General features: G+C 44.1%; 1 protein-coding gene across 1 annotated transcript; it reads left to right on the top strand. All coding sequences in view use genetic code 11, as the record gives it.

Annotated features, from left to right (window-relative positions):
• Positions 1-3,140: 3,140 nt before the first annotated feature.
• EGR_08864 (hypothetical protein) lies at positions 3,141-3,896 on the top strand (the record flags this gene model as incomplete). Its single annotated transcript, XM_024498113.1, has 1 exon — positions 3,141-3,896. The coding sequence occupies one exon, from the start codon at positions 3,141-3,143 to the stop codon at positions 3,894-3,896; it is 756 nt and encodes a 251-aa protein (XP_024347515.1).
• Positions 3,897-11,178: the final 7,282 nt, after the last annotated feature.

Raw genomic sequence — 11,178 nt, 5'->3', positions numbered from 1 at the left:
CCGACGAAATACGACGCGGAGGCGAATGAGGCGAGCTATCCATAAAGACGGTAGGAAACTCAACACAGTTCTAGCTCACACCAAATATCAACAACTTCATATCGCCTTCAATGGAGAGTGATCGCATTCCACCCTACCTAGGCCACTTCGATTGGCCTTGGCCCTGTTTTCACCTTGAAACTGACCAATCAGGAGGACCAAATGAAATCGTTAGTTCTGACGAGACGTTTTAGAAGGCTCGGCAGTTAGGCATGAAAAACGTAAATTTCTGGGGATTTAAAACTGGTTTTGGGGTAGTTACGCGGGGGTGGGGCCGACAAACCAGGAGGTTTTGACGCTGGTGGAATGTACTTCTCATGCTGTGGATTCAGCTAGCCTGGAAATTTTGGCCCTTGTCATCCCCCTTTCCATCTCATTTTTCCTTTCTAAGGAACTATTCCCTTTAGCCTCTGTGTGTCGACTACCAAGTATGGACAAGGGGATGAGTTGAGTCAGTGTCTCCACTCCTGCCTCATTCTCATCAGAATGGTGACTTTTCTCCGAGGGTCATGTCAGATGCTGACTTCCTGTTGACTCTGTACGCCTTAGCTGACCTTAGTGCCCAGCCTTCAACCAATGACCACTTCATCGTAGATGCCTGTTTTCATCGCCCACTCCTATCAAACATGCCTGAAAGCTATTCTCAACGCAAGAAGGAGGTCTTCCTCTAGCAATTTATCCGCACTTTTGGAAGTAGCCGGTAAAAGAAGATAAGCCCGAATCCAATCTATCAGGCTAATCCGATGAGAAACGAGGCTTTCAGATGAGGGGAGGATCATACCGATAGACTGATGAGTGTTTCTACGAGCTTCTCTCTCCGAACATTGCATCGTTAGACCTTCCGCCAAGTCCTTCTCGCTCTGATTGGTCAATTAGTCAATAGCCAATTAAAACGCTAGAATGGGATCAACTGGGGGTATTCAAAACCCCCGGTCCCGGTTCACCGAAGTTCTCGTTGTACACACATTTTCGACTTTTAAAAGCCTTGCTTTTTATGACATTCGTTTATTCTTTTACTCTGGTTGCCATCTCCATTACATCTACGATAATTCGGAATGCCATTGTTTAAGAAATTCGCGCAGTTATTGGCCTCTTCCATATGTGTGTGCTCGCTCTTCTCTAGTAGTGGTAATTTATTGTACATTTCTTCTTATTTTTTCTCCTCCTCCTCCCTGTTTGATGTATCACCTTTAATTTGTCCCTCATTAACCTCAAACAAAGGTGTGGCGAGACTGGGGGGAAGGGCAGAGGAAAAGGCGGTAGCGCTACCCTATCAATTACACAGTATTAAAACGCTGACCAACAGCAATAATTACTTCACAGTTGTGTCTGCTTTCATCCCCCCTCCCCCCCACCTCCCTACCCGGTCCCCTTTTTTTCTTATAAATAGATGTCCACATTTTTGCTAGGATTTGGGATGACTTGAGTGGGAAAAGGAGAACGAGAAGTGATCTTAAAATAGAAAGTTTTCAGGTGAGAGTTATTCGGACCGAAGGAAAGGTGGAGGTTTTGTTTGCTCTAATTTATGAGTCCTTTCATTTTAGGTTTATGGTAATGAATTAAGGATTACATCTGAATGATTGGCAATAATTTATGACGTTTTTGAATGCAATGAGGAAAAAATTTGCTTTGCTTCTGTTTTAATTTTATGTGTTAAATCCATTTTTGATTTTAATGAGAGAGAATAATGTCTGGACCAGACAGCTGTAGGGGCTACAACGCCTCACCCACAGTGTACTTCAAAGAAGTGATTGCTGTTTGAATTGTCATTTCCATTCTTAATAACCTTAAACACTGTTTAGTGTTTCACACTGTTGTGGCTGCTGGGGGGGCCAAACTGTTCACCTCGTGTAGCAAGGACGCGCCTTCAGGGCAGCCTTCGAATTCTGCTATGCGGTCATGTTCACAAAGGCCATGCCACGGGGCGTTTCAGTCGCGCGACCTGCGATCAGAATCACAACTTTAATTTTGTTGTGTAGAGCTATGCACATTATCAAGGCATGCCGCCTGGTCGACACGTTAAGACTACCATCCAATGGGCGCAATCCACCCACATCCCGCCTACCACAGGTGTCCACCCAGTTCTCAACCTTATCCTCGAAAGAAATACACCAACACTTCACCACAGATGAGCGAGAAGCCTTTAGTGCTCTCCACAAATCACTCATTTAGTGCCAGTTTAGACACCACCAGTCGAAATGCAGATTATTGTGTAAAGTTATGGGGAAGGGTAGGAAGGGAAGGCATGGAACTTGTGGATACTTACTCGTACAAGAGCATCCACCCACGTTGACGTAACAGCATGTGTGGCATTGAGTAAGGACCTACTGACTAAACTCTAGTCAAGCGTCTCTGTCAAAGTGATTTCCCAAATCGTATTGATACTTTTCTCACAGTTCATTTGCCGTAACTGGGGCATCACCTTGTTTTAAATGAAGGTCAGATTTGAAATTTAAAATGCTGTCATGCATCGTTTGCATTGCGAAGCGAGTACAACTAAGCAGGTCAAAGGGTAGAGTGACAATCACGCTGACTTGGCGTGACCAGTGATTAAATCGACCAATGCTGACGTGACGTGTTATTTCGTGACACAATCTAACAAGACCTTGACCTCAGGGGGTGATGCGTTGTCAACCCTATTTAAGTTGCACATCGGAGCGCATGTCTTGCAAGCCTTTCATTCGACGGTACCACCACATCGCTGTTTCAGCACATCACAAACAGTAAGTTGATTCAATGCTGTACTTGTATGCCGTGGTAGCCTTTTTCACAAAACCATTCATTCATTCGTCGGTTAGTTACTCAATCAGTTTGTGAGTAACTTGCTCATAATCTCGGATTAGCATTACATGATAATTTGGACTTGACAATTCTCCAGCACTACTTATTCCTCCCTCTTGTCACTTTCATTTGCATTCTAGATGGGGAAAAGAAGCAGAAGGAAGGCAAGCAAAAAAACGATTGCAGACCTTCCGATGGAACTGGGTCTGAGAATTTGCAAATACCTTAGAGCCAATGATTTAATACAGTTATGCCACGCAATCCCAAAGTGGAAGTGGATACTCAACACTTGGCCATACTGCTACTTTATAGGTTGGGGTATGGAGGAATGGAAGTGGCTCGACAAGTACATCTGCCAGGTGCTTTTAACTGAAGAGGACTTAATCTGCGGCAATGCAATTGCAGCAATAGTGCATCGCAGTGAGCAAGATGCCATTTTCCAGCGACTGTCGTATGCAGAGTTCCCTAAACACATACAGAGGTCTGTAAGATGCTTGTATCTCGCATCACATTCTGGTGCAAGTTGGCAGCGAGGCAGCATGGAACGGTACTATTGCGACTTGCAGGTGGTGAATTCCGGCCCTCCGACTCGCATCTTCTTTGATGTAGATATTAACGTGCAGCACTTTCGTATCGAATGGCATTACTCTTCAAGCGAATCATGTGGAAGTTCTCTGCAACAGTTGACAAATATCACGGAGTCGACAATGCAATTGGGAGAAAGGCGTCTTGCAGACTACGACTGTGTAGTAGTAGATGCCGATTATGGAAATGCTTATCGAATGTACAGAGGCATGGAGGAGCTCGTGAGTAGTATGATCCCGCACCAAACATTCATCACGACTGGTTGGTTGTATTACTCCAGGCGTCTCGTGACCAGTCTCGATCGCATGAAGGAGATGTTTTGGTGTTTAGGTGGGTTTTATGACAACCCACTTCTTCAAACCTCTTCCAGTTGGCGAATTTGGTGCAAGCATGGTATGGTTGACGACACTCTTAGTTGGAATTTGGTGGAGATGATGCGGTGGGCCTGCCTCGATGTCTTCTGGAAAAGAAGTGGACCAGTACGTCGCTGAGCATGATTTCGCCAGTGAAATTCTTCTAGCATGCATTTATTTTCTGCTTCAAACCTGCAATACAAACCTTATATTCATTGCTTGATTCACATTAGGAAAACAAGACTGCTTTACCCTACTAGTGGTGGGTGGGCACAGAAGACCAGCATAAATTACCTACAACCGGTATGTAGAAATTGCAGTGGATATCATTATGGTGTTGTGGGAAGTGGAATATTGAGGTCACTTAGTGTTTACCTGAGCTTTTTCGCCGTGGCTAAACAATGTTGGTCTCAGTAGGCTCTCGTGATCACGTTTGAAGTATGCTAAAGTGAGCAGTTTGAGTCGACAGCAAACAGTAAGGCCATTACTAAGGTATAGGTATTTGCAAAAATTGAATCCTGCTTTCCCAATCTACCGCATGTTTGCGGTGTAGGGCATGAGCATTTTGACATGCTTTGGAGTTGCTTGCTATCATATTATAACGCGGTTGCTTGTGCAAAACAGTATTTTTGTATTGGTCTTTCAAATTGGATGGTTGGCGGAGTGTCGCCCTGAATGCGACGTGTTTTTCTTGTGCAAGTGATGTCACCTTCGGCTTGTAGAACGCCAGATTTCCATGTCAAATATCGATGGCTTCACCGACTTTCATCCATGGACATGAAAGGGAATAAACAAAGTCATTGACTATGAGGTACAATATGACAAACAAAAAGCCATCAATTTCTCAGCATTTAATCGAGCACTCACTCTGTAGATATTGTTTGCTGATCTAATCAAAATTATGGTGAGAGTAAAATGGAGTGATTTGTTGGGTTAAGTAATTGTCCCACCACCCACACCCACTCGGGTAGTCACTCCAACTTGGTTGTGTTGTAGGAGAGATGGTGACAAAAAGCAGACAAAATAAGGTTTGATTGACAGCGGGATTAATGACTGGTTAAGCAAAGCTGCCATTTAGCATCAGCCCTGATGACATGATTGGGTTCAATTCAGGGTGGGACGATGTTAGCCACAGTAAAATTTCCACCTGATGACAGAACTAACTGGCAAGGTTTACCCCAACCCTAGACTCATTCCTCAACCCAATAACATGAATTAATCTTGCCCCATCAACATTTCATTTAAGGTTCTTGATACTGTGCAATGCAGAGCACCGTTGAGGTGGCGTGTCGAAGGTTCCATCCGCCCACCACAACTTGACTCGTGGCAGCTACTTTTACATGCTTTTAGCGTACACTTACTACCTCATTATTGTTAAGTCTTGAGACACGAGTTTCATTAAATTGCTTAAGTCGCATGTCTTGGCCGTGGTGAAGCACTGACAACTGGGTGTATAAAATTTGAAGCACATGTCATGGTGCTGGCATTTGTGAGAAGTGTGATAGGTGATCGTCTGTAGCAGACGTGATCGGGTCTATGGATAGAAGCTACATTCTAAAGGAAAGTAAACAAAGCCACACTTTAAGGCAGTTCCTTCTTCGTCAGGCCTTGAGTACTGAGATTTGGAATAATTTAAGTCCTCGTTTCCAAGTTAATGTAAAATTACGCAGGATTTTCTGTGCCTGTCATAGCAAAACCACAAACTGGCAACGCCATATTTAAGGTATTTGTAAGGGGTCTATTTCAGTATGGAGGCTTGAAATTTTCCTATTTGGTGGCTTAAGGTGGATCATTGCACCCACCTAAGCTGCATTCAAATGTTGGTCGAGAAAATATGAGGTAAGTCGCCCAATGAGAAATGTGATTTCCATATTTCCTTTTTTTAAAGCTATAGGCAAAGTTGACAGGCCTATTGGCTGCAGCTTTAGTGTTGCTCAAGTGCTGTTGTCAAGTCCTCGATTAACTGCTGAATGAAATCGTTTGCTCCATTGTAGCTAATCACGTGCTCCCACTATCATGACATTTGTTGACAAATCACCCAAGATACTATTTGGTCTGTGCTCCATTCCAGTAAGTGATAAGAAGGGAAATTATTTTCAATGAAATTCATTCGCCTTGCAACAGCACCTTCACAATCCAACTCGGTAGAACTCACTTGGAATGGATCACTTTAAGTGTTGTTGTAGGCAATGCAGAAAGTGACAAGGCTGTTGGGCCTTCCATTTCGCTCTCAAGTGGCGATGTTGTGCACCTTTGGAGCGCAATGAAATTTCAATCTGGTAGTGATGAGTTTAAATTATGGTGGTAGCTCTGCAATTACAGCATTTGTTCGCTCATCACTGACGCCTCACTCACCATGACACGATATGACCTCATGGTGCTGCTTGAGGACTCAAATGCTGTTGCAAAATGACCGCTGACGAAATCCCTCGTAAAGATGAAATCATCTATTCAGAACCACAGGCCATGGCCCAGTTGTTTTGCGGCTGGGCTTATGGCGCGCCAATCCTCCTGTCAATTGCCCTTTATCATGGCATGGAAGGAGGCGATAAGACTCCAGACGTATTTCAGGACCACGTCAAAAATAGTCAGCTCCCACTGATGTTTTGCAAGTTATGTAAACGCAAAGTGTGGGCATTCGCGCGCTGATCTAGATATCATGCCCTTCTAAAAAATTGTCAATTTGACCCTTTTTTCAAACATTGCCTAAGCCAATGGCCTTGAGTATTCGATTGATTTGGTGGAGCCAGACGTGGCATAGTGCAGCGCCAATGACACAGTCATATCCACTACATTGAGCTACTTTTATCTCCTCATAAGTAAAAAATTTTATTTTATACACAGGAATGACCCAGTGAGTGTGTAGACATCCATCATTTGGGTAGTACCAAATGCCGTTTTGGAAGGTGCCCAAAAAACCTGTTGCAAAGTAATCGCTAGAATAAATACGCAACCTATGTTTCAACAGTCATTTGATGAAATATAAAAAGTAACCCCACACGACTTCGTATATTCACTTGAATTTCACAACCTAAGCACAAAAATGCAAGATAATGTATTAAAAATACAAAGAACAAGAACATAAAAGATGAGAGAATAGGGGTAAAGTAGTAACGGTTTGTTGGCCTCTCCGTCCTCGATTCTCCAGGCAAGACGCTACTCTAGCACCGCAGACTGGATGACTACCCTTCTAATATAAGGGCACAAATAAGACAGTCCGCCACTTTTGCACCCAGTTTCGGCAGGGAATGTAAGCCAGACGCTGCTCTAAACAGCTTCAATCTCGTCAACCAGAAAGATCCAAGACTTCCCAAGTACAATATTTCAGTCCAGCACTGACTTTCAAGTGCCCCAGGAATCCATTCGCATCCCCGATTAAACTTTCTCAGTCATTCTTCTTGTAGTCTCCATGTTTTCCTGGAAATCCATAGCATTTTACTGAATCCACCCCAGCTTCCATTTGCGTAAACAGTAAACACCTACGCAAGGACTCTTCAAAACAAACGCACGATTAGCGCCCACGAGGAGTGCCCAGTTAGGGCGGTTGGTGTCGTATGCTCCTCATTGGTGCAGCCAAACAAACTCATATAAATTCAAAAAATTTAATTAACTAAGCAAATTTAAAAAAATTCAAAAAAAATTGCTTTTTGTGATTTATACAAACGTACAAAATTTGGTGTAGGCTGATGTTAAAAGGGAATAACAAATTCAATTCCTAAAACCAAGACTTGATATGTCATGAATGATAATGCCTTAATTAGGCATTATAACACATTCGTTATGTGGAGATTACTAACAGTGTTTAAAGGTTTGTGATTACTGGGCACCAATTCTTTCCTCATTCGCTTCCTTGGTTTGTTTAACGTAAAATATCATCCCCACCCCAACTCTCTTCCAATGCCTTCCAAGCACTTAATACTCTTTTGTATTACTCCTAAAAAATTGGTCCTTCTAAGCTTGCTTGCATCTAAAATTAACGTTTATCACAATATGCTCAATTGCATTCGTTATGGTATTCACAGGCCTCGAAGTTAGTCGCCTAAACGATCGTTTTCGGCGTGGGCCAACTCATGTTTGAAAATGACTAGCTGTCGAGATAGATGTAGGCCACTGCTCGTTGGTTTCCATTGCCTCTAACCATGTGGTGGTGGGGCGATGCAGCACTCAATACCAGCTCCCTTCTCTGGCGTTCTTCCATCCACTCTGAAGTTCCTCTTCCCTCGTGCTTCCCAGAGTTTGCTTATTTCCAGAAACCTGATCATTGTTTATCCAAATTTTTGGCTTTTAGCATACGCAAATACACTACATTGCGGTTGGTTTCTTCCTTCATTGTGCTAACGATAAAGTCAGGTCACAGCAGAGTCACCAGCTCGTAACGGTAATGCAAAAGCCTTCTACTTGCTCCTTTCTTAATGCTCACTTTGGCACTTTTTCTTATGTTCGTAGCTCCTACACACCTCTGAGAGGCTTGAATGGTAGTTAGGCTGGTCTTTCTCCCCCGCGGTTTTAAGTACCAAGTGAAGAGAGACACTTGGCATCCCCTGCAGCACCAAAGATTTCATTAACGTACTGAGTTGGTATAGTTTTCGGCAGAAATCGTGGAATCTCATATTTCTACCTCTAATTCATACGAGAATGTGAGACGAGAGTCACCGTTGAAGAATCACCCCACAGTACCTTGCATTTCGCCTAAGAGGTTAGGTGGCACTGCTTCAAGTGGTTTCTGTGTGGGGCGTGTTTCTAGTGTGTGTCATCAGTATGCTTAATTGTAGTGACTTCTGAAGTGGTATTGTTTCATGTTCGTTGCTCGGTGACGAATGTCGTAAGGAAGAAGAAACCCCAACGACTTCTGCTTTAAATCGGCCTGAAAACCGGTTGATAGTTCTGCTTCTAAAAAGGAATTTAAACCTTCCTGCCAGTCAACACACTTTATGTTGTAGTCGGACTACTGACACCCACCCACAACCAAACAATGAGGCGTAGACAGATAAGTCTGCTTTGCCATCTCCTCACATCGAGACAACTGACCGCACACAGTTTATTCTACAGACAGGTGACTGGATGCTTTGACTGGTGGTGGTTGAAGACAAAGGAGCTCTGGCAATCCTTCACTCCAAGGTCTATCCACTTGTGAGGCCATTCTCAGCATAGTGAGTTGGAAGCCCGAGTTGCAAGACGGGGTTTTGAGCTGGTAGTCGAGGTAGGTGAATAAAAACACTCGAGGAGAAGGAATCTTTACTACTGTAGATTGTATTTCTCGACACTACACAAGGCTGGCGTCAGCAAACATGTTTATGCACGTAGTTTGAAAAATGACGCAGTTTAGACTTTGCTGCCCACACATACTATGCATGAATCGAATGTTCTAGAAGGCCTATCACACCCATGAATAGGGAAAAGAAGGAAAACAAAGAGAAAAAATATGCATGATGATGCAGCCGGCACGTCTAGAAAAAGAAGAAAAGTAGAAGAAGGAAAACGAGGAGTGAAATTCGTCCGACGACAATGTTGCATCAAGCGCGAGTAGGTGTGTTGAAGGAATATTCGAGACGGTCTAGTATCCCCACGACGAGGCAAAAGAAGGAATGTCAAGAATGAGATTAGCTTGATAATAAGGCTGTAGAAATCACGAGTAGAATGTATGGTGATAAAACGTTCTAGAAGGTCAATCACTCCCCGAAGACGTAATAAAGGCAAAATTCGCCTGACGAGGACGATGACGTATCAAACACGAGTGGAATGTGTGCTGAGCTAGGCTGTAGAGGCTCTTCTCCGTTTTTGCCTTCGTTGAATAACTTTTATAGGGAGTCAAAAAAGTTGTGCCTCTTCTGGAATTACCAGAAGGCCCAGCATTTCGTGGTCATGAAATCCATCAGATGACCCATGTTGGCCTGATGGGCAGCATCGCCTAGACGCAACCCCCAACCCCTTTCTAATGTAGGCACACCTAACACCCCACAACCGTTGCCTCCCACTCCCCTACCCTGTCCTCCCAGGTCCTCCTGAAAACCACGTATCTTGACTTATGCCTACGGATAGTCAGCCTACGAGTCCTAGAAGAGCATCGCCTAATTTACAACGCCGGACTTCATTTCGTCCGTAATTTTCATTGATGGATCTGATCCTTACGAGGCATTCAAGGCCCCCTGACTGCCACAACAATGACTCGTCGACTGATGAACACACTTAAACATACCCTGAAGCCTTGATGAGCCTACTTAGCTGCTAATTTACTGGACCATGTCCACCTTAGGAGCCTGACCTCAGCCTGCTTTGCCATCTCCTCACATGGATACAACTGACCGCACACAGTTTATTCTACATCCAGGTGCCTAGATGCTTTGAATGAGGGTGGTTGAAGGCAAAGGAGCTCTGGCAGCTCTTCATTCCAAAGTACATCCACTTGTGAATTCCGAGACGGAATTCTGAGCTGGTAATCGAAGTGGCTGATTAAAAACACTTGGGGAGCAACACTGGAGACTGTACGTCACGGTGCAACGCAATGCTTGAGTCGTCAAACATGTTTATGCGCATGAACCGAAGTCTCTAGAAGGTGGAAACAAGGGGAAAAAGGAATGGAATTCGTCTGATGGTGTTGAGGATGTATCAAGCACGAGTAGGAGGTGGGTTAACGGAATGGTAAGGACACCCTCTTACAAGTACGAAGAGAGACGAGAAAGAAAACAAAGAACGAGGTTCGCCTGATGGTGAGGATGTAGAAAGCACGAGAATGTATATCCCGATAGAATGATCTAGAAATACAGTCACCTCTTCAAAGACGCAATGAAGGCAAAATTTGCCAGGCAAAGCTGATGACGTATCAAACACGAGGGGAATGTTTGCTGAGCTAAGCCTTAGAGGTGCTTCACGTTTCTAGAACATTCGTGTACACGCCCGTTTTTGCTTTTACCATTTCATTGCACAACTTTTATAGGCAGTTAAAAAATTTGTGCTTCTTCTTAAATTTACCCGAATGCACAGCATTTCGTGGACATAAAATCCACCTACTGATCAATGATGGCAATGGCGACCTCTATCCGACGTAGACCTTACTAACACCCAACAACTGTGGCCTTCTACCCGCCTGCGCTCCTTTCCCCTTCCTCATTCTCCTGAAAACCATACCTCTTGACTTTTGCCTAGGGAGAGTCAGCCTACGAGACCTAGAGGAATACCTCATAATTCACACCTTCAAGTCTACAATTAATTTAGTCTGCTTCCTCCCTTGACAGCTTCATGTTGGAGGGTGATACCGATCAGGGAGGCCATACCTACTGAGTTAGTTGCTGCCGCATAGGTAACAGGACATTACTGGTAGTGGAGGGAAAAATTAGCTTTGGGGCGGAGAGCCAAGGCCAGGGTTGATGCCACAGCAAGGCGTAGCCAAGACACGCTGCACGCACCGCGTCCCTACACTAGT

The sequence above is a fragment of the Echinococcus granulosus genome, assembly GCF_000524195.1.
Source record: "Echinococcus granulosus chromosome Unknown EG_S00121, whole genome shotgun sequence".
Taxonomy (NCBI): Eukaryota; Metazoa; Platyhelminthes; class Cestoda; order Cyclophyllidea; family Taeniidae; genus Echinococcus; species Echinococcus granulosus.
Note: the sequence above shows the minus strand (reverse complement) of the source record. Positions and strands in the feature narration are given on the sequence as shown.